We start from the raw sequence: 25,063 nt of genomic DNA on the forward strand, positions 1-25,063 counted from the left end.
CTACGATCGATGGTTTATCCAGATTACGATGAAGCCAATAAAAAATGCCGAGCGAAATCGTTAATGGCAGGCGTCCACAGATCCGTATCGTAAGTATCGAACGTATCTCATGAAACGTATTTTTAATTTACGGTAGATAAAATCCGTTCGATGCGATTCGTACTATGCGTACGATGCGGATCTGTGGACGCCTACCATAAAATAATTGCTTTTAATCTTTCGACAGGGTATAAGTTTGACTGTGTGTGTGTCTGCGACGATTTTAATTCTGTGTTTTTTTAGTGGAAATTTGAATTAGTCAGGAGTGTTCTTCGCTATATTTGATGAAAATTAGTGCAAGATGACTGCCGTGATTTATGACGAGTTGGGTTGGGATGTGTTGGGAAAAAATATAGTGCTTCATTTTAACGAAGCATTACATTTTTAACCCAACTCCGTCAATATGGGTATCAAATGAACCCTTTCATTTGATATCCATACTAGAGAAGTAGTACACTATGCCAAACTTGGCCATAAAATTTAGGAGAGGGTTTAAATTTTCAATTTATTCAATTTTACTTGGACTTTTGTTGTCTTGGTTGCCACCTACAAATCAATGTACGTGCTAGTATTTTCCAAATGTTCTATCGTCAGTATTCTATGTAACAGTGGTTCGAACTTCAAGGCCTGAGCGTCTGAGCCTCGATGGTGACTGGCGGGTGAACGGCGTGGGAAGGAACGTATCGCACTCGTTTGGCTACGGACTTCTGGATGCTACGGGTATGGTGCGGCTCGCGCGGACGTGGCGTACCGTGCCGCCGCAGAGGCGATGCGAACTGGCCGCTCCGAGGTCGCAGAGGGCTGTACCTCCACGATCTTCTATCACTTTGCAGGTAAGATCGTGTATAACTTCACTTCGATCTCTTTTTGACAGCTTCCGTGGCGCAGTGGTATGCGCGGTGGATTTTCATGACGGAGGTCCTGGGTTCGCCGGCTGGGCCGATTGAGGTGTTCTTAATTGGTCCAGGTCAGGTGGTGGGAGGCTTCGACCGTGACCTGAGTGATCAGTCCGGACACCCCGAGATCGTGAGTTAGAAAACCCACGTCCGGGTGACGTTAGATATCGGGGACCTCGTCTTCGCCGGCGAAGACGCCGTGTAGTTTGTGATTGTGTTGCCTGGGAAAGGTGTTTCATGAAACATTTGTTTGTGTACAGCTGGATGTGTCTACGTGTCCTGGAGTGAACTACCTAGAGCACATCCAAGCGAGGGTGTCGTTGTCGGCAGCTCGTCGCGGAGATCTGCGCATTGCTCTCACTTCGCCTGCTGGTACCAGGGTCACGCTGCTTGCTCCACGGTAAGTCAATATCCAGCTCAATGTCTATCTGATCATTGGCTACTTTAGTTTGGTTAGGGTAAGTAACAGCTTCATTATTATTATCATCGAAGAACTAATGGACGTTGGAGTCCCAAGATGTTGCGTAGTTGACTCTTCAGATGGACTGATGGCATTTTGTCACTGGCAACAACAACACATCTCTTCACGAGGTTTTTGTCCAGCTGTGGACTTCCGTTGTTATGAAAATATTTTTTATGATGATCTTTGAGTGCTTTCTTCAAATTGTAGTCTAAAATTCAGGTGGAGAAATCATCTGATCTTATGTAATCTTTTATAGTTCAAAGTTTTTTATTAATTTCCCTTAATTGGGGATTCATAGATGAAAAGGACTTCTGTAAAGGTGATTCTTGTTTTCCTTAAACTAGGAATTTATATAAAATGCTACCTTTCTTAGCATAATTAAATTTGTGTCTACTTATATACTAAACCAATGAAATTGACTAGCTTCAGCCTGCAAAACCGGACATATGATGCTACGTTTGACCTACGGAAATTTAATCACGGGCAATCAAATTATCTCTAGAGTATGATATTGAAATTGAAGTGACGAGGGGATGAAATTAAATTTAAAATATATAAAGTCAAATGTCACTATTATGAAGGTGTATTGAATAAAATATTTTTTTTTAAATTTAAATGTGACAAACTAAGGATGAAACGTATACCTAGTAAACAATTAGTAGATATATCCATCTGTAACGCTAATATGCGAAAGGAAAGTATTGTAATAATCATCATCATCATATCAGCCGATGGACGTCCACTGCAGGACATAGGCCTTTTGTGGGGACTTCCAAACATCACGATACTGAGCCACCTGCATCCAGCGAATCCCTGCGACTCACTTGATGTCTTCAGTCCACCTGGTGGGGGGGTCGGCTAACACTGCGCTTACACAGCACTTTGGGACCCCAACGTCCATCGGCTCTTTGAACAATGTGCCCCGCCCATTGCCACTTCAGCCATTTGCCATTGTAATAATAACGCCAGTAAAACCCAAACGTCCTTTAGTATAGCCCGAAATAAATAAATATGTCTTTAAGAAATGGAACATTGCTCCACATTTGATCATTCATCATTTGATATTACGTTTCCAAATTCAACATCTTTTACCAAGTTTTCCCCTTAGCCTCGATATCGCATGCAATAGATCTCGCTTCACAATTCGCCTTACAGCGCAATTACCCAAGTTGGAGGCAGTCGGCGGCGTACTTTATCACTTTGGAACAGCATACGTGGCAATAAAACCTTTCAACCTTTCTCAGCACATATCTACTGTCTCAGACTAAGGAAATAAGATAGACGAGTTGATTTTTGTTAATATTATACTTACTTCAATGTTAATAAACGATCATCATCACGAGTTCAACCTTTCTCAGCACATATCTACTGTCTCAGACTAAGGGAATAAGATAGACGAGGCGAACAAATTGTGAAGCCAGCCAGCAAAATATAAATGTTTAGAAATTAATTTTATTAATATTGGACTTAAATGTTAATAAACGATCATCATCATGAGTTCAACCTTTCTTAGTAGAGACTGACTCAGACTTAAGGAATAAGATAGATGAGACGAATAAATGACGACGAGAATAAATGTAGCCAGCCAGAAAAATTTAAATGTATAAAAGTGAAGTTTATTAATTTTAGACTTAAATGTTAATATTTAATAAATAAATCATAAGGTCTTTTGTGACTCATGCGGTTTAAACTAAACATATAGTAGGTACCACCACCGCAGCTTACAGCTTAAGTGCTTTATGTTCTGTGGTAAGTACCTAGAATTTTGTATATAGGGCCTTCTTAACAGATTAAAAATATCGTTTTCAACCGACTTCTACACAGCTTAATGTGTTGAGATTCACCAAAATAAGTTTTATTTTACTTTTGACTATTAGTTTTATTATAAGCTTATTTGCTGAAGGTGACGATAATCTAGAACAAAAATACTAGCTAAATTTTTACTTGCATAGTTGTTCGTTTTTCGTAGATTTTTTAAGAAATCACCAAATCTTCAGCAATAATCTCTTACCCTATCAAATCGTATGCTAGAAGTTGGTACGACAATATAGTCTATCGCTCGAGTAATGGTCCCAGGATATTTTTGGTTTTTATTCGGTGGTCCCATTACTGTTGAGTTACGGTCATAATTGTTCTATTAAATGCAATACTTTGCAAGCGATTCGTCTATGTATCTTATTAGTCTGTGTTCTAGGATATGAAATAATTCAATTACCGTCCTTAATGCTTTTATTATAAAACATGTGATATTAAAACGAGAATATTGTATTAATGTAAATTACACAGACGAAGTTTAATAATTTTCACGGCGGAATTATTACAATGACTATTATGATTAATTAATTACGTTACGCTACTGTATCAATGTACAATTTTGATTTTCACTATGACAGTAATACAAAAAAAAGCCTTCATAAAAGTAACGAAACATAATTACTCGTGCTAAATTTAACCTGTAAATGAAATGATTAAAACAATGTCATTGTTAAATAAAGCGTTAAAATTGTTAAAATAAATGAAGATAAAATCTTTACATAGTATAAGTCAAAGTCGCTTCCCGTGTTTGTACTCTTAGATCTTTTAAACTACGCAACTGATCTAACACGGTTTTCAACAATAGAGATATCCGAGAAGAAGGTAAACCTTTTTTATTATACTACAACTATAAATAGTTGTAATATATATAATAAAAAATATTCACAGGCTTCCACACGGACGAAGTCGCAGGCGTATTTGCTACTTTTATAATAAACATCTTTTTGCTAACTATTTTAACGTATTTAAACTCAAATAATGAGATATTCCGATTATGTAGGTTTTATATAACATTTTACACTAAAGAGCCTTAACTTTGCGACGTAAAATTACTTCCGAAGTTTCAGAATAGGACATGCATAGTCATGTTTGAAGCTAAGTGCATTTTATACGACTTAAAGCGAAACTAATTCAAACTTGGGGAACGTTTAAATACGAGTACATGGTGGAATATCTTATTTCCCTAGAAAGAGACGTGTAATTGGTTAATTTGCCAACAACTTGGGAATCCTTTTAAGCGAATTATCGCATAAGCAGTGCATTTTGAAATTATACTAAAGCAGTATTATAAATTACTAGAGGCCGCCCGGCGGTTTCACCCACGTAGTTTTCATTCACCAGGATGAAATATAGCCTATTTTCTTGGCTGATCAGCTTTCCATTGGTGATGTTTTATCATCGGTTTAGTTGCTTAGGCGACAGCGTAACACATAAACACGCAAATTATATGACTTACTTTCGCCTTTAAAATATTTAGTTGGAAAATTTTGTATTTTTAAAGTAGACTTAGTTTAGAATCACATTCGAAAATCAAACTTCATTTATAATAGGTTTAGTAGTTTTCTTCTGCTCAAAAGTTGTATAGGTAATATATATTATTGCCACTTGATACTAATAAACAAGAATTGGTACGTATGAAAATAATCTACAAAATCCTTATCTAAATAATTAACTTTGAAGTAGTGTAATTTCAGTTGATATTGCACCTCGAGGCTCATAGCCGCTTTGAGACTTTTTACTTTTTAGTCAAAAAGTTAAAAGCACCAAAGTTATGAAAATTAGATTTAAGTTACACAGTTGCTGCGCCACGTTTTGCAGCCGAAATGAAATTTCTGAAAACTTTATATTAGTCGTACCTAGTACATGACATCGGCCTTTATTAGGGTTTTTCTATCTACGTGTAGATAGATTTGTTTATTTAAATTTGTACACATAAGTAACTGACATTCATCATCATCATCATCATCATCATCATCATCATCATCATCATCATCATCATTATCATTATCATCATCATTATCACCATCACTATCATGACCAGGCCTACAGTAGGTTTTGTAATAGGTCGTTGTGTTGACACACTGCCAACTTTCCAACTCTAAGCTACTGCGCTGTTCTAAGAAGAATGAGAATCTTAATATTTCATAGACTGACCCATATTCATACACAGCTGGCCTATTCACTATTTTGTTCTGTATTATCAACCTATTAAAAAAACATCAAAATCAAAATATTGAGAAAATATGTCATCTTTATCAACCATTAGGCACCGGATGACATTTGTTACATACAATCTCAATTTCGTATATGTCAACTAGCGAAAATTTATTTTATTTTTATTTATTTATTATCATCATAACTTAGAACTAGCCTTACAGGTATCACCTAATTCGCTAGCTTAGTACAACTTAATTCTATTTACCTAAATACTACCTACTACATTACAATTAATACTACCTACTTAGTATAATTTTTTATTTTATTTTATTTTATTTTAGGTGTCCAAAGGGGCCAATCTGTGTGGCGAATATAGCTCTATTCAATTTACCATAAATTCTTTATTACCGTAAGTGCTAAAAAGATACCGCAAAGTTAATTGAGGCAGACATTTTACTCGTAGGATATGAGTGAATTATTCTGAGGTTTCTTATAGAACTCCCATTTCCTAGAAATGCACGGAAAAGTTAGAAGTGAATAGCGCGAAACCGAGTCTGTTAGCAACTAATAACTGCGACGCATCTCCGGGGAGCGATTTAATTATAGTCTCAATTTTCCACCAGACCGCACGACTCGTCCCGGGCGGGCTTCAACTCGTGGCCTTTCATGTCGGTGCATATGTGGGGGGAAGGACCCCTCGGTATTTGGCAGCTGGAGGTCTCTAACGAAGGGCGGTATATGGGTGAGTAATCTATTACGTATTTCTATATTCATATGTGTTAATGTACCAAATGTTATAGCTCTTCATCAGAATGTGTGTGAATCCGAGGAAACAAATCATTGAGTGGATTTTTATGCAAAACATATTTTAACAATAAGTAGACCGGGTGTCCCATATTTGACCCATTTCGATATTCCTCCTGCTCTTCTATTCTTTTTCATTATGCATAGAATAGCAATTTTTTATGAATTTAACGGACCACGATGGACCTGGCACTCGCGCGGGAATTTAATCGAAATGGAATGCTAATTCGTCTGTTTCAATGTGTCAAATTTTCTAGCTCTTTAACAAGAGAATGTGATTAATCCAAGGACAGCATCTAGTGGATTTTTACCCTCAGACGAAAAAAGAGCAGTGTTATATATTAGACGTGTTTGTCTGTCTGTCAGTCTGTCTGTGGCACCATAACTCCCGAACGGATCAATTTAGTTTTTTTTGTATTAAAGGTGATTTATGCGCGAGCGTTCTTAGACATGTTTGATGAAAATCGGTTGACCCGTTTAAAAGTTGTGGGGGTTGAAAGTGGCGAAGAATAACCGAATGTCTGAAAATATTCTCGAGTGGGGTCTCAAGATTGTGTGTATTAATATTTCATGACAAAATTTTCAACTTTATGTTATTATTTATGACTAGAATTAGTTATTTTATTTCATACAGTCTTAGTTTTTGTATTAAATTGTAATAAACGTGAAGAATGTACTAAGGGGTTTTTAAGTTAGCTGTATGATAAAATATGTATTGGCATAATGTGCATTTCTACGAATGTGCACGAAGGCGAACAATTATAAAAATACTTTTAAAATTGTTTTCCTTCGTGATGCAATGTACATGTAACATTGATAATAACATTGATACTAGGAATAAATTTACGTGAATACTCTACAAAAGTATAGAATTGACAAATGCGAACTTTCGGTGCCATAGGTCGGGCGACATTGCAAGACTGGTCGTTGACATTATACGGAACAAGTTCACCGGCTGCTAAAAACGACCCGATACCGTTTAGAAGTCCAATTATACGAAATAGGAGCAACGCTACTCGGCCCGTAGTCGTTCAGGCCGGGAGGAAAAATAATAGAGGAAAAGCCGTCCCCATAGCGCCGACGTACACGGTCGGTTTAGTGAAAAGGAAAAAGAACAAGAACTCGAAGAATCCCAATAGGAATTCGCAGAAAAAACAGGGTCGACCGGCGACGCGTTCGCCTGTAGAGAGCACGACGCGGGTGACAACCTCAACTACGCCGGATTTGAGCCTTAATTTGCGAGGGGATTTGAAACACCCCCTGTCGGACGCCAGAGGGCGTAAGATGTCCAGTTTGTTCGACCAGTACCCGAAAATACAGCGGATTTATCCCGCGCCGCTGCAAGCCAACGGTACCTTATGCATGTTGTCCGTTGATATTTGCAGTGTTTTACTTGACCTCCGCATAGTTCGAGCTTGCACGTCAATTACCCTTACCAGGCGGCCTATTCTGTAACGATGTTTTGTATAACTTGCATGTTTGAGTTTCGAATTCACCAATCTTTCTCTGTCTATAGAATTTGAAACTTTAACTTGCAAGCTATAGATATCATCGTTACAGAATAGCCCTGCAGACTTGCGTTTGCATGTCGTGTGATTGCGTTCTGTTTAATTTATTTCGTAGTTGACTTTGTTTATTCTTGAAATATTTGCTGAATTTATTTTGTTATTATTATTTGCTTAGTGTAAATAGATTGAGTTTGTATTTGATGTCTTTGTATTTTCTTTATTAGGTCGTCGTGCCTTTTTTAAAATAGTGCCTATTGATTGTATAATTTTGCCTGTATATCTAATAGTAGATAACAAAACTACTAGCAATTCGATAATAAGCCCCAAATTAATTTACATAATATTCCCAATTTTCGTTATGATTTATAATAATAATCCCTGTTTTATTTTTTGCTTAACTATCACAAATATAATGTTTGAACTTTTAAATGCACATAAACAATGCACAATATTTTAAGATTTAAATATACTACGAGACTACGATAGCCAGACATACCGAAAAACACCACTAAATATCAAGCTTTAAGTTCGTTTGGTACTGATCCCCGCTAGAGTCGCAGGCCGCCCAGGTTTGCTGAACGCCTCATGGAGTGTTGCTAGGAAGCAATGCGTGCTACGAATTGTTTAAATACACCTGCAGAGGTGTATTTAATGTTAGTTGTGTTATGCTTAGATGCAGATCTAAGCATAACGTGGTATTTTCATAATAAATGACATGTCTGGATGTCGGAGGCTCTCGTTGTAATTTAAAGAACGCAGATATATTTAAGGCAGTAATGAATGTTTTTTCTATATACAGCTGGTCCATTGACGCAATGGGAGCTGATATTCTATGGCACGGAGACGCCTGCGCAGGAGTATGACGTTTCCCCTGAAAGCAACTCGGTGGGAACTAGCGGCGCTACGTCGTGGAGTGTCAATGTACACGACTCGCCTGAAGAAGTGAGACAGAACACTATTGAAGATGATCTCGCTCTCGTCTGGCATGATTCTCATGCGGTGAGTTGATTATTGCTACTAATTAAAGCCTCAATAGCATAACAGTAAGAGTGGTCGGATTCATCAGTGGGGTGGCGGTTTGATCCACGCCCCGTTGGTCTATTGTCGTGCCCAGTCCTAATACACTTTCCCGACTACTTTTGTGGAATGGGAATATTGGTCATATTAAAAAAAAAAGATATGGCAAATATTCTTTTTAAAAAAATAGCGGATAAACGAGCATATGCACGCCACGAGCGGCTGCATCGAAAATACCGTGATGCACTAGAGGGCCAGGCCTCGCTAATCATAGGGGATATGACCGTTTGACCCACCACACTCCTCCACTGCGGGTTGGCGTATAAATATAATATACTAGCAGATGCCACGCGGTTTAACCCGCGTGGTTCCCGTATATAAATCCCGTAAAATATAGCCAATATTACTAGGGGATAGTGTAGCTTCTCAACAGTAAAATATTATTTAAATCGGTTCAGTAGTTCAGAGTGTTAGTCGACTGTCAAAGGAACCTTTTAACCCTACACACATCGTTCACAAGTGCGGGACTCCACTCAAGGTGACAGTCTCTGCCATTCTAGGGTCTTATTTTGGTTACAGTTTGATTTGTTAATTAAGTTGTCCTGACAAGTGTTGTGAAACATAACCTTTGTTCAATATTAGTTTTCTTATATTTGTAATCACTTTTGAGTCCGATTATATAGTATAGAAAATTTTATTGTGTATCTATTAACGATCACTATATGATTAGGATCGGCTGCTTTTCGATCGTCGAGGCACGATATAGCACCACCTACTTCTGATTTTAGAATTTTTGTAGTGGAACATTTTTAAATAAAATTGCTTTAGGCATTTGTGTTCGAAGATTGGTCAAATCGACGATTTGCCACCAAGATATCAATTTTACTGCATACAATATTAATAACCTTGGTTGTTCATTTAGAGTTGTTAGCTACCTATTTGTGTCGTTCACCTTTGGGGTAAAATTTATAGCTATTCCGGGACAGATAAATCATAATGTTGAGGCGTCAAATAGTATCGCATTATTAGGATTTATGGTCTCCGCTGTCCGCATCACGACATAGTAAAGAACCCAACTATCGTTAAGTATAGTGATTCTGACGGTATCAATAAATCTACACTCGATGCCAGTACTTTCTTGTGAGTTATGAGGGTATTCATACATTTCGGTAAGTGGTGTTTTGTTGCCGACGTAGAAACAGATTCTTGTACATATTGATTTACTTTGCAAATTGTTTTAGGACGCTTAAAACTTTTGTATATTTTATATTGGGTAAATACCTTTAAATAAAAATTATTATTATTATTAAAACACATTTATTGATAATACGTTTTACAAGATGAAATAATATTGTGTTGTTTGAAATAAGAGTAATAATTTTACGTAAGTTCTTAATAAAATATTATGTATGTAAATGGTTTACCTAGTTTTAAGAAGAAAACCATCGCAAAGGTTTCGCAGGACGTTTCAGAAGTAGTTACATCACAATTTGTTGCCTTTGCCTTATGATCGTCGACTGGTGTCTAAATAAAAAAATAAATAAACTGTACTTCTTTAAATACCTACTTAATAAATAAATATACTTAAATAAGACACACTATCTAGCCCCAAAATGAGCGTAGTACTAATAATGAAAAGAGGTAAAGTTTGTGGTATTGTAGGAGGTATCTGGATCTACTGAATTTATTTTGAAAATTCTTTTACCGCTTTTAAAGCCACGTTATTTGTGAATGTAATAGGCTATATTTTATCCCAGTATTCTCAATGAAACGGCAACTACGCGGGTGAAACCATGGGGCGTGGGCTAGTATTTAAAAATAAATCGCCAACCAATACTCTTCGGATCGGAACAACGTAATGCTTGTTCTACTATATCTATTAAGATATTTTGTTTATTATAAACTGCTGTACTATGTTTAAATATACGAGTATTTTTAAGTTAGATCCTTGATATTCGTAAAGTGCTTGCGAACGTCAAATGTGCTATTTCAAAGTGCTATTTGAAACTGTAGTTTGAATTAATTGTAACTGATAGCATCCTCTTCCTTTGAACACAGGATCGCTTTGAGAAATTCTCAAGATTAAATTTGCCGGTCACCGAGTGTTCTCTTTACGTGGTTCTGAGAACTAATGAAAAAGTCTTCATACCTACTTTTAGTTTAAGTTCTAGATAAAGATAGCCTTCAGACCTTGTTTTTTAATGCGACCAATGCATCCGTGACGGCCTCCGTAGCGCAGTGGTGTGCGCGGTGGATTTACAAGACGGAGGTCTTGGGTTCGATCCCCATCTTAATTGGTCCAGGTCTGGCTGGTGGGAGGCTTCGGCCGTGGCTAGTTACCACCCTAGCGACAAAGACGTACCGCCAAGCGATGTAGCGTTCCGGTACGATGTCGTGTAGAAACCAAAAGGAGTGTGGATTTCACCCTACTCCTAACAAGTTAGCCCGCTTCCATCTTAGATTGCATCATCACTTACCATCAGGTGCGATTGTAGTCAAGGGCTAACTTGTAGAGAATAAAAAAAAATAAAAAAAAAATACCTCTTTTTAACATTTTTAATAAATTTCTGCCATAGCAGTAGTAAAAGTTTAATCACAAAAGGACACATTATTATTTGCTGCAAATTAAAAACTTAAAATATATTTGATTTATTTTAAAAGACTACCATTTTCGGGCAAATATTTCAATAATTCTAAAGAAATGCTATGGAGGGATTTATTTATTTTTATATCTTTTATTTGCGGCACGGATTTTATATGAACACTCTTTGTGAGTAATTATATAAATATTGCCGTACCTTTTCCAATAAAGTTTAATAAATATTTTTCAATTGAGATTTATTTTCTCTTTTGAAAGTAAAATAACGTTTACCGATAAAATTAAAAATCGAATTTCTGCAAGTCTATTTACTATGAGCAGTGCGCAGTGATATCCCAGTGGATATGACCTCTGCCTCCGATTCCGGAGGTAGTGGGTTCGAATCCGGTCAACTTTTCAATTGTGTGCATCTTAAGACATTTAATATCACATAATAACTATGGGTTGGACATAAATATGGGTTGATAACGACTATTTACTAACTCCATTGTTTTCAGTATATGTAAGCCAGTTATTTGACATTTATTTTCGTCTTTTTCCTCTTTTCTCTCGGTTCTCCATTGATGTTCTACGAAATGTTTATTTTGTATCACTAAATGAATACATTCGCAATATACAACGTACTAAACTCTAACAGGCTCGATTTTTTTTAATATTAACATTAACGGCTTTTTAAACTTGTTAATTACCGTACAAAAATTGGTGAAATTGCTTCTAAGCCAACCCACAAGATAGAGGTGAATTAGTAACTCGCAAGTGCGAGTTTCTAATTCACCTCTATCTTTCTCTGTTTAATACGATACTGTAGAATGAGAAAGATAGCGGTGAATTCGAAACTCGCACCTGCGAGTAATACAAAACATCGTTAGAGAATAGCCGTGCAGGTGGTGCGTGGTCCTAAGCTTTACATCCAATCCCTTACAAGATATAGATAAACTAGCTGACGCCGCGCGGTTTCACCCGCGTGGTTCCTGTTCCCGTAAAAATATGGGGATACTATGTAGCCTATAGCCTTCCTCGATAAATGGGCTATCTAACACTGAAAGAATTTTTCAAATCGGATTCAATCAATCAAACAAACAAACAAACTCTTCAGCTTTATAATATTAGTATAGATATATAATTATGAGAATTCTAATTATCTGTTTGTGTCCATAGATCCGGGAGGAGGGTCCAGCGGTGGAGGCGGGAGGGTACGCAGCCAGCGGTTGCGTGACCCACGGCGCGCAGCCGCCGCACCAGTGCCTAGGTTTGTGTCTCTTGCTCCTCATCCTACTCTCCGCGGTCGAAGCTTTGTCCCTCTCACACCAAAGCAGACAGCCGCGCAGGTGTAAGCGAAACTGTGCACTAACTGCTAGCGTAAAGCTCACACAGACCAATGAAAACGCGCGGCCGCCTCGGGCGCCTTGCTTGCGGTCGACCAAAAACCTCCGCTCGGCGCTGGTGCCCTAGTACTCGAGGCTCGTGATTTTAGTTGAATTCTTTAATGTTATAAGTACAATCAGTTATATACATAATAAATCCAATTATTTATATTATAATTTTAATATTTTTATCAATGTCCAACTCGATACTGCCGCAAATGCAAAGCTATATTTCTATAGTACTTACAATAATATGTAGTAGGACCCGTTTTTGTATTAGTAATAACACGGAGTAGATGATATTTTATTTACAATTGTTTCTAGCACGTAATAGTCCAGTCCTTTGTAACTTTTATATAATAACGTCATAAATAAAACCCTTTCACACTGGCGTTTAAGCAACGAGTTCACCAAACGCTTGCGCTGAAGAAACGCCAGTGTGTTGAGTCTTTAATAGGTCAGAAATAATTAATATGTCTGAATTACGTAAATTAATATATGTAGCTAATATGAAATATTTAAATCGCAGTGATTTTAAAGCATTATAATATAAATATATTAAATAACTATAGACGTACTTCTATATTTTGAAAGTGTTCAATACTTTTACTGACTAATAAGTATTACTAATAGTCGTTATTAGAAAAAAATGTTTTAAAATCACTGCGATGTAATCTATTTGTAAGGATAAAATTATGTCCAATAATCTCATAGGTATTTTGTAATAATGTCACCTTATTATTCGGCAAAATTAAAGAGCTAGAGAAAAAGTGCAATTACATAAAATTATTACTTATTACGTATTCAAAATCAAAGACGTCCATTTTGCTCGGGTAATTGCATTGTGAATATATGGAGTAATTTGAATCAGAGTGGACATTTAGTACCTAACGTAAAATATAAATGTAGTATAATTAATATAATTAGATAGAAAATGCCTGTGGTACTTAAGAGAATGAATAGCAATTGTTATTATTATGCTTTGCTCGTTCTCACTTTTTCTTCGGTGTCGTTTATGATCAGTTTAATTTTATATTCAGACAGATTTAATTTTATAACCTTTGTTAATTAAATATGTAGTCAAATTTTCAAAAAGCTTATATCAAGACTGTTAAAAAAAACGTTACGTACTCGTAATATGTGATGAATGTAATGAAATGATTAACATGTTTGTCAAGAAATATAAGCTACAAGGCGCGTAGTTCCCGTTCCCATGGGATTATGGGGATAAAATACAACAACACTCGCAACAAACGTGGCTTATTATCGGCAATCGAGTATTATTATTTTTATATAATTTAATATAAAATATTTCATACATTAAACAGGTGTCCTAGTAAATCGGGATTCTCTACTAAAATCTTTGACCATGTGAACTTTTGAGACTTGCTATACAAAGCCATTACGGTCAAGGGCCTGTAGCCATGTGGCACGTCGATTCTCTTTCTACAATCGCAAACGCTTCGAAAAGAAAAATAAATGTATAGAAATAACATTTGCTATCGTCCGGTCACGTGATCAAGTTATCGATCGGATCTGTCATTCCCAAATATTTGTTTAGATTACGAAGCGTTGGCGTTTGTAGAAAGAGAATCGACATGCCAAAGTGCAAGTGACCCTATAACCACCTACCCTATATTTTAGTCCTGTAGTATATAGGACTGCATGTCAACAGCCTACAGACTGTTACCGGATGTGATCAATATTCTGACAGCCGGATACAGTCTGTGACACGTGACGAACACGATGTCAATATACCAACTATTGCATTGACTAGTCTATAAATACAAGCCTCTCGTGACAGTTAGGCTCAGTCTAGTATTACAGCGATAGCAATAGGGTACTAAGTAGATACAGTAAACATTTAAGTGAAAGTAATTAATTGAGTGAACAAATTAGTGATTAAGTAAATCACTAGTGTGTATGTGTACATTAAAAGTCCCTTAACAACTTAACCACCCACACCTAACACATCAGCCGATATATTATGATCCCTAAGCTATAGATCGCATACATTATTATCGTTATTTTGTAAAAGTTTCACGTTTATATGATTTCGGTTATAAATTAGTCTTGAACCAATATACAGTATTAAAACAAGTATATAGTTCAAACAAAAGTGCTATTAATACAGTAGATCGCAAATTAAAAGTTATATTCTATTAGCCGTCTTTAAGACCCCAGAGTTTAGGCTTGTTAAGGGTTAATAACAAAAGCTTGTAAAAATGCAATTATTTGCACATCAGTATCACGCCACGTCCCAGTTTATTCCTCATCTAGGACGCTGGAAAGCTATTGAACTGCTAATAAAGTTATAATAACTATTTACCCCGAGGCCCGGCTTCACAAACGAAGTTTTAATAGGGTGGGAGATATTCCACTTCGGCCTAACCAAACCTAACTTACTTCCGAACTTAATTAGAATGTACCTAAGTTGCCAATTTCTAAAATTATGTTTATTATACTCATTTGAAAATAACTGTGCCATGCGGTTTTATTCGTGTAGATTCTGTTACTTTGGATATATTAAGATAGGAAGCCTTTAGGAAGCCGTAAGAATACAGCGATAGTATATAGCTTTCCTCGATAAATGGGCTTTCTAACACTGAAAGAATTTTTCAAATCGGATCAGTAGTTTGAGATTAGCGCGTTCAAACAGACATACAAACAAACAAACTCTTCAGCTTTGTAATATTAGTCGTCGTTATCAACCCATATACAGCTCACTGCTGAGCTCGAGTCTCCTCTCAGAATGAGAGGCAGACTTCACACACGTAGACAATTAAGAAATTCTCTGATGTGCAGGTTTCCTCACGATGTTTTCCTTCACCGTTTGAGACACGTAATATTTAATTTCTTAAAAATGCACACAACTGAAAAGTTGGAGGTGCATGCCCCAGACCGGATTCGAACCCACACCCTCCGGAATCGGAGGCAGAGGTCATATCCACTGGGCTATCACGGTAATCTATAATATTAGTATAGATTGAATACTATAATAACTGAATATTATATTATAAAAAGATATTATAATCTTTATCTGTCATTTTACTCGAAATCTACTCAGCCGATCTTTCGTGATTGACTTACAAATAATAAATATAAATAACAATAACTTTCGCCCTTTCAAAAGAATTGTTTTTTTATTTAATTAAAAAAAAGTTGGTCATAAAAAAATAAGCGTATATATATAATTCTAATATTAGCTTTTTTTTTAATTAAGTATGACCAACATTGCCGTTCCCCTCAAATTAGTCGTAAAAACAATGGGATTGAATTCATGACCTCTCGGATCATCTTGCAGCTATCCGGGACTGTTTACTCGTAAAAAAACTAATTAGAAAAGTGGCTAAAATAATTAAGATCCCTAAAAAAATTTAAGGATGATTTATGTTACGTGTATCCGATTTTAGTTAAAAATAAAATAAAAACTGATCATAACGACAGCCTTATTGTTTATATTGATAGAATAATATACATGTATGAACTTTACGTTTAAATATTCTCTACTGTTGCAATAGAAAATATTTTTTACAATTGTTACGTTGTTATCCACATAGCCACAAATATTTATTTTCTGCTTCAAACCAAATATTGCAGTCTTGTTAGGACGAGAGCAAATTGTCAACTTTAGGATTTAATTATCCATTTGACTACTAAATGGACGACCGGTCGCCCGTTACGTGACATGTAAAAAAATATAAAGTAAACTAAGGGCAATAGGCGAGCACAGTATCATGCTCCGCGCGATAGAGGAATATAAAGATTTTTTAAATGGCTCACAACGGTAGATTAAAACTGCATTCCCTGACTGTCGGCTTCTTCAACGCAGACGGGCTTTCGATAAAATACTCGCGGACAGCGAATGGTTATCGTGCTTAATTCGCTTTCGTTTTCTTTTTATTGTGATTCATAGTACCTATTTTGAAACGCGTTAATCATATTGCAATGGGATAAATCAGAATCCAATTGCAATATTCAATTAAAGTTGAATTTACCTATTCGCCTATTTAGCTATCCGCTATCTCGATGCTTTTCAAAATATAAAGTCAAGTGGACCTGTAGGACAATTACGTTAGTAAGTTTTACATTGCAACGTCATTGCGTGTTAGAAAATATGTTTCTTAACAAATGTTGAATAAAAAACTTACAAATAGTGAAAGAGATCAATAGTTTTCTTTCTATGTAAGTAAATACAGAATAGGATGACTTATGGAATTAATAAAAATTTAGCTGTTTTAGTTGGTTTACAGCTTTTAATTTTTATAATTTTGTTTATGTATGTATGTAACTTGTTGTGTTAACAATGTTGTTAAAATCAAATATAGTTTAGCCATGAATTTGTGCCGAGTTACGTAAGATATTGTTGTTGTTCGTAAAATTGGATCCGCTGGTTTGAAATTTGCTTCCGTTCTTTAACACAATATACCAAATGTTATGCATTTACTTTCCGGTGTTTCATATAATAATTATTATTTATTGAAAATATTTAAATATAGAAATATAATGATTGTTTAGCTTAATGTTTGTTATAGATAAAAGCGTTATGGCGACATTTTCAACTTATTTTATTTTACACTAGCGCTTTAGACATTTGCGAAAACGATTAATGTAACCGCTTAGTTCATTTGCAATGGCTACGCTAGTGTAAAGGCGAGGTTACAGAATATGACATCACGAAAAATTGCCTACTATCTGGCAAAGGCCAATTTATAAAAACTCTAGTATTATTACAGCAAGTAGGTACATAACGCTTACTTGTCAAGCGAGGATGATTTTTTTACTCGTGTATTCTGGTGTGGGATATGTCTTTCAGATATAAGAGTATGTTATAAATATTTTATCGAATCAGAACAAGTGTTGACGATTATTAATTGTTATTTATTTTATCGACGAATGTGTCGGGGTGGGCATCTTCGGAACCATATACCTGGTAATTAATATCCCACCATCAACCATAACAATCATACCATACGCATGACCATTCTGTAGTAAGGTTTCCATTCAATTTTCTCGTAAAATTCCTACCAATTTAACACAATAGTACGCTTTATAACTTAATTTCTTAGGTTTGTTTTAATTAGAGCACAAGTTTCATATAAATATGAAATAAAATATAGTACAATTAAGGCAGATGTCTGCAAAATTGTAAATTAAGCTCGCTGCATACGTGACGTGCGTACGTTTTACTTTATCTCCGAAGGGACGCAACGAAAAATTATAAGAAAAATCGTTCCATACAAGATACAAGTCTTTGGGCCCAGGAACAAAATATTCATTCATGATCATTCTGCTCAAACTATGTGTATGAGATATTCATGACGAGTTGTACAAAGAACGTAGCGAATCATGGTCTTTCTTCCAAAACATCTTCCAGACAACGGTGCGTCCAATAACAAATATGCCCGATGAAAATTTTCCGACAAGACTACCACTTGATTTCAAATATCTTTCTTTATCTATTCTGCAAAAATCCAATCCAAGAGTTCATAATTTTATCCGACTCGCCATTAATATCAATTACACTAAATTTATACTTTCTTGGGCCAAGGAACTATACTAAGGGTTCATTTACGTCGGTAGCAGTTGCTGCTAAAAGCAGCAACTGCTACCGACGACTGCAGTCGGCAACGTCTCGGCGGCAGTCCACGGCGGTCGCCGACTGCAGTTGACTGCCGTTGACTGCAGTCGTCGGCAGTAGCCAGCTGCCGTTGTCGACGTGCTGCTCGTGTAAATGAACCCTAACACACAAAAGTCCATTGATGGCAACATGTAGTCCATAATATCACATAGCGTCACTTCGTCCACGTCCTAACACGTCCCGTATGCAATGACCTTTAATCGAAAATGCGCCACGACGTTTTCATTACATATATTGAAAAGGAACATATCTGTTACAATAAGTTTGGAAAACAATAAATTATGCCTTCTAACCTCTTAAGTGTATTTATAGAGGCATTATCTGTGTGACAGGCAGAAGCGTAACGCGCTGTCGGATAGACTTTAACGGGCGAACGTTTTAAGTGCGGCCCACTCGGTCGGATTTTGGGGGATAAATCAGGGTTTAGGAGACCCGAAAGCTAATAAAGCTTACTGGCCCATAAGTTTTGTACTTAAATTCAAAATATAAAGCCGGCATGTGCGTTTCAGCTATACGAATTGTGCGATAAATAAAACTATTTACCACATATTTAGTTTTTTTTTTAATTAAATCAATTTATGAATTTGTAAATTAAAATTAAATGATGAGTTGAAATCAAATACTGAAAAATGCTCAATTACCGAACTATTTTATTATTTTTCGTATTCCACGGCATCAAAACAAAAGCGTTACATTTAGCGTTTTCTGCTCTGTTGTTTATAATAATTGGATTTAAATACCCCAAGGGAAATTGCCAAAGTGACAGTTCGAATTGGTTCGAAGTCAACTAAGTCAGTTTGTAATTTTAAATCCGATCATTCGCTTTTAATAATTTGTGGGTAATTTTGAAGCAATAATGTCAACATCAAGTAGCTTTTAACTTTATGAGATGCTAGACGAAGCAGAGCAACTTGCGAACTACAAGTATGTTCGAGTTATAAATCGCAGTCTTATATTACATCGTACAGTACTTTGCAGAAGTAGATTAGAACTAAGACTGTGAGAAGTCGTATATTTGCAACGAGAACTATAATATTCTCGGATAAACAAGTTATTGCTTTATGCACAATTTTAAAGAAGATAACTTCGCTCGTCATATATATTGCAGTTTAACAATGCAATATTTTATATAATATTATTTTAATAATTTGTTTTTGTTTGTTATTAAATCAAATGTTATTCAATGATTGTATTCAGGTTTACTTTATAAGCACTTCTGAAACGTCAAGTGTAGTTAATACTTTAGTATCATTTAGGAAGGTAGAATCTACTGGGGAATTTCGAAAATAAAACATAAAAAATTGCTTCTTTAGTAAAATCTTTTTACATTTTTTTTATTCACGTGTGAAGTTATATACAAATGCCTCAAAGCATCTTTATCATTATTTATATTATTGTTAACTGTGGTGTGAATAACTTAAAAAAAATACATTCATCAATTAATCAGGTCAGTGATTGACGTGAAAAGATATTTTGCTCTATTGTTATTGGATTCAATCGCATCAATAACAACTGTCACATAGACAATGCCTTATTTATGAAACAGTTCGTAGTTTCCTGTGAATAAATAAACATAATAATATTAGTAAATATATGTACTATATAAAATTTATTGCATATTGTGGTTGTGATCATAGAAGTGATTGCCAATCCATGTAATTATTTGATATAGAAATTGTAAACGATTGTAAATACTAAGTAGGTTATATCGTTGAAATTAAATTTGGAGACTTGTACAAATTGCTCACATACATGTAAATTTGAAAATGACTGAACATTCAAGGTTTCTCATCGACTGGTAGTTAGACTTAATTAAATATAAAGAAAACTTCCTGAATCATTATGTGAATAAGAATAGTAGAAGAACTGATGAGTGTCTAGCCAGAAGAAAATAATTAGACAATGAAATTGTTGCATATATTTCTTATTTCATGAATTGTAAAATAAAAATTGAAACATATACGACGCGCTAACAATTTGAAAACGCTGGATATAAAGTGCTCATCAATTCATCAAATGTCATATTTAATTTATTGTAATAAAAAAGTGTAAAACTATTAAAATTGAGATAGCTTGCAAGAACCATCTAATAATTGATTCTTACTTAAAACATATTCAGGTATAAGCAAATAAAAATCTATCAAACTGTTGGATCCCGTATCTTAACCCGATCTTTAATATGACGCTCATCATTTCTTTATCTATAAGGTTCATTAATTATCGTAATATTAACATCAGTCATAATGTAAGTAACTCTTGATGTACTGAGGATTGGTAAATAGCTCATTTTTGTATAACTGTTTTGGTGTTCACTTGTAAAGGTCATCGGCATCAACGTAGCGTTCTAATAAGATGTATTTATTACGTAATGTAAATGCTGAATAATTTGTATATATTGAATCGGATGTGAATGAAAAAACTAATAATAAAAAACTTTTATTACAAAATTTAAGTAGATTTTCATTTGTTATAATTATAGGAGTCTTGTCTCTGATTTGTACGTTGTCTTGATTTAAAGCGGCAGTTAGTCACAACAACTATTTTGTATACTATTTTATAATTCAAACTGACGTTATTCTATGTTTTATTTTGTGTTATATGCTTTTGTAATGTTTTATTTATTGCATGCATTGCTTTTGCTTTTTAACATGCTATAACAACTGAGCCCCGTTGTCTCTGACGATAAATTGTTGTTATTTGTGACACAGATGTGACAATTCTATGAGGAAATGTCAAGTTTGATGTCAGTAAGTTAGACGATATTTGATATGTAATAAATCAATGAGAGAAACAGGGTTCTTAGCTTTAGTCAACTTTCTAATTACATTAATTCAAAACATAACTACTAACATACTTCTTTCATTTTGTCTTTCTTTAATCATGTATACTATTGTTTTCTCGTGATTTCATTTGATTTTGTACACGTCTTTTTTATGCATGTATCGAGCACCAGCGTTAACGTCCGTTTGTTTTATGTTTATTGTTTCATTATCGATGAACAAAATTATTTGAGATCAGTGACGAGATTCTACTTACCCATCCCCTTTCGTACCCTGTTTTCATAAACTATCTGTGAACTTCGAGCCTCCTGCGTATGGAACTTCCGCATCATATGGTCCGCTGACAAGGAACGCTGCATGGATGGTACGGTGCTGGGTGGTGTTGGTCTATCTCCATTTTACTCATTTACTCAATTCTCTGTTCTCTTTCCTAATAGAGTGCGCGAAGGGTATGCATTTGTACGACGGACGATGCTACCAGCTTTGCCCAGGTGGGACCTACGCTATCGAACGGAGCTCACGAAGGCGTAACTTAACATTCTTGGAGACAGGTGACTCCTCGGTCGTTATGAAGCGACAGGGTGACGTCGCTAAGCCAACTGCTACGGAGGCGTTCGATATGATGATTAATGCCTCTAAGCCTCTGTATTGCCTGCCTTGCCATTACACCTGCGCAACTTGTTCAGGTCCACAGAACAGCCAGTGCTCTTCCTGTTTAGATGACGCCCAACTTTTTAATTTAACTGATTTTGAACCTAAATTCTACTGTTATCCCAATGCAGTGCTGCCCCAAATTGATATGGCTAATTGGCACTACAAAATGAATGTTAAATTAGTTGTCGCGTTGGTTATACTTGTCAGTTTTATTGCTCTGTACCTAGTATACTGTGCGCTAAAACGATTAGGTATTTGTTGTTCTGGTAACTACAATGCCAATTTGAAAACTGCATACGAGTATAACAAACTGGCGGTAGACGAGAAACACCAGAGCGCCATAGAGATTGAAGAAGAAATTCACAAGGCACTTAATAAATATTCAAGTGAAAGTGAATCGGATGACGATACGAATTTATAGCGTCTCTTGACCTTCCGTCCTGAGTATAACGAATTGATACACGATAAGTAGCAATATTTTTTTATACCAGAGCAGCTTTTAATGTGATATGGTGCAATTGGTTGTCACAATTAGTTATTATCCTAATTTTTAATAATAAAAGTTGTGAACATAGCTTAGGAAACTAGCCACAAGTGAAAACATGATGCCTTTTATAAATTGTACAATAAGTATTTTTTATAGTTTTGTATTAATTAGTCCAAAGACCTTGAAAATTTCATATTTCGGTTCTCACATCTTAAACATTATCTGTCCTTTTTCTTTCGGAAGGAATTTTTCCTCTATACTACTCAACTTGAACTAGATTAGCTGTTAAATAAGGTAAATCTAAGGGTATTTTTCATCACATTCCACGTATTATAGTTATAGGTGTAATTTAGTAAATGAAAGTTTACTTACGTAATATTAAACCAATAATTAGACAATAAAGAAACGAAAATGAAATGTCAGAAAAAGGCAAAGTAAACTCAAACGAGACTATTGATATAATTGAATCTTGGAACAGAATACATATTTGATTATAATTGAGACGGTATTTCTTAGAATACACACAATAGATTCAAATAAAAGGCAAACGATAAGCGTGCAAAACTTTACAATTAGTAGAGATCTCCTGTTTTAATATTAACGAATATTAGACCATATCGTATTATTCGATATTGATCGATTCGTATTATCGATTACCTCTTGAAAGGATATGAATATGCCAAGCGATTCTATCTTGACAATATAATAGTTGTATAAAAAGCTTTCGTCTACTTCTTTGCAGGTTTATGAACTATGGTAACAGGTATATTATGCTATGATCTTGCGGATAATATCTTACATTTTCTAAAAGAAAAACAAGCTATCGATCAAATTTATTTTCTAAGTTGTGACTCAGTTTTTATATTTCCCCTACCTTAAAGGTATTTTGTGAGTAGATCACTAAGGTATTTCCTTAAATAATAGGTTATGTTTTTTTATATTCGTGGATTTATTTTATAAGTTTCTTTTTTCTTTTACTTGTAAAACTTATTTTCAATTGTTTTTATTTTACTTAACATTTTTCTTATATTTAGTATTTGATATACTTTGTCAAATTAATAATAAAATAATGCATAATATTTCGATTTAGATATTTGCTCAAGTTGCCATTTCGTTAGGTAGTAGAGCTTACGACGTGTAAATAATTATTTGAACGTATGTAAATAAATGAGTTCCTATTTTAATAAGTTGTTTTATTTTAACTATTTCTTTCAGACTTCTTTTTCTTCTAAAACAGTTATTAACCAGTAATCTTCAAGTAACAAGCTAATTTTTGTATTTTTTTCCAATTTTTAGATACAGTAGTTTCGGAGAAAAAGGGCATGGTCAATTGTCGTCTATTTGTTTAAATAACTTGAAGACTATTTTTTTAATTCTAAAAAAAAAAATTAAATTCTCTTACCAAGACCTTTCATTTGATGTATCACACTATAAAGATAGTAAAAGTTTTTTTTTAACTTTCCATCATAAGTGCCCCCCCTAATTCAAATTTTATCTATTCACGATACATCCCTGTATTTGGGTCACAAGATTTGATATGTGTACCAAATTTCAATTGGATTGGTCAAGTACATTATGAAAAAACAGACAAACCTTAAAATGTGCGCGAGTGAGATTATAAGGGTTCCGTTTTTGTACTACGTACGTTCGGAACCCTAAAAATAATAGGATATAGAGCTTAGAGCCACCACGCGGATTGGTTGTGATAATGCTCCTTATCTAATACAGTTTAAATAACGCATCATTAAAGACAAAAGTCACAGGCAAAGTTCATTTATTTTAATTAGGCTTACTTTACAAGCACTTTCAAAACGTCAGGTAATAACATGATTAGATAATGGTGATAATAATTGGTCGAAAACTTAAAATTAAAGTTACAAGGGTTCTAAACGCGGCTTGTTCCGAGAAGAGCCTACAACAAACTCAGTAATCATTAGTAAACGATCACTGGATACAACTTTATAATTGTAGTCGTTCAAGAAGGTCTCTCTCTCTCTCTCTAGTCGGTCCCTCATGACTGAGGATCGTGACCACCTTGGCGAGTCATCGTTTGGTTTACAATGCTCCTCCATCGAGTACGGTCGCTGGCCATTTGGACGGCACTGTAAAAGGTTCGGGCTCCTGCTTCCTTTAGAAGATCGGACCATCGGGTTGGAGATCTACCACGCGGCCGATCTTCCACATTTCCCACCACAATAATTTTTTCCAAGTTTTCGTTCCCACGGCGTGTGATATGTCCAAAATAACTGAGGAAGAAGGATCAAGAAGGTATAAGTAGGTATAGCTTGGCAAGTTCGACAAAGCTGATATGCGGGCGACGGGAGAGGAAGGATTGTGCGGGTATGAAGTCGTGCGCGCGGGGCATCGTTACTCCCCTCCCGGCCCCTGCAGACCATAGATAGTGTTACGAACAAATTTGCCAAGCTATATCTGTGGACATGGCTGTTCTCCTTTCAGGTAATTTATACGATCTACTCGTCTTGAGGCGACGTCCCATTTAAGTGGGTGCTATATTTCATTCGAAACATGATATTTCAGATCGTGAGGTAAGTTCCACGATAAAGTGGCCCTGGAAAATTCACCGTACGAAAACTAAATAAGCTCAGAATACGCCTGTTACAGAACTTGAAATGAGATTTGTGCAATCCATGCTCCTGTTTGGATGTTTGTTTGTTACTCTTTAACGCCGCAACTACTGAACCGATTTGGCTGAAATTTGGAATGGAAATAGATTTTACTCTGGATTAACACATAGGCTACTTTTAATCCCGGAAAAATCCATGGTTCCCGAGGGATTTGTGAAAAATACGTGGACCAAATCGCGGGCGTCTGCTAGTAT

At 35.4% G+C, this 25,063-nt stretch overlaps 1 protein-coding gene across 6 annotated transcripts in view; it reads left to right on the forward strand.

Annotated features, from left to right (window-relative positions):
* LOC112054240 (furin-like protease 1) overlaps positions 1-23,411 on the forward strand; it is a 271,513-nt gene extending 248,102 nt beyond the window's left edge. For 5 of the 6 annotated variants that reach the window (XM_052886608.1, XM_052886610.1, XM_052886609.1 and 2 more), the window contains exons 10-16: positions 649-872; positions 1,196-1,335; positions 5,994-6,112; positions 7,076-7,525; positions 8,482-8,681; positions 12,457-12,547; positions 21,521-23,411. In XM_052886608.1, the coding sequence (XP_052742568.1) occupies positions 649-872; positions 1,196-1,335; positions 5,994-6,112; positions 7,076-7,525; positions 8,482-8,681; positions 12,457-12,547; positions 21,521-22,158 (1,862 nt within the window). In that variant the 3' untranslated portion in view covers positions 22,159-23,411. The remainder of the gene's footprint in view (positions 1-648; positions 873-1,195; positions 1,336-5,993; positions 6,113-7,075; positions 7,526-8,481; positions 8,682-12,456; positions 12,548-21,520) is intronic. The other variant, XM_052886613.1, reaches the window with a different exon arrangement.
* Positions 23,412-25,063: the final 1,652 nt, after the last annotated feature.

Source organism: Bicyclus anynana, chromosome 17, assembly GCF_947172395.1.
Source record: "Bicyclus anynana chromosome 17, ilBicAnyn1.1, whole genome shotgun sequence".
Taxonomy (NCBI): Eukaryota; Metazoa; Arthropoda; class Insecta; order Lepidoptera; family Nymphalidae; genus Bicyclus; species Bicyclus anynana.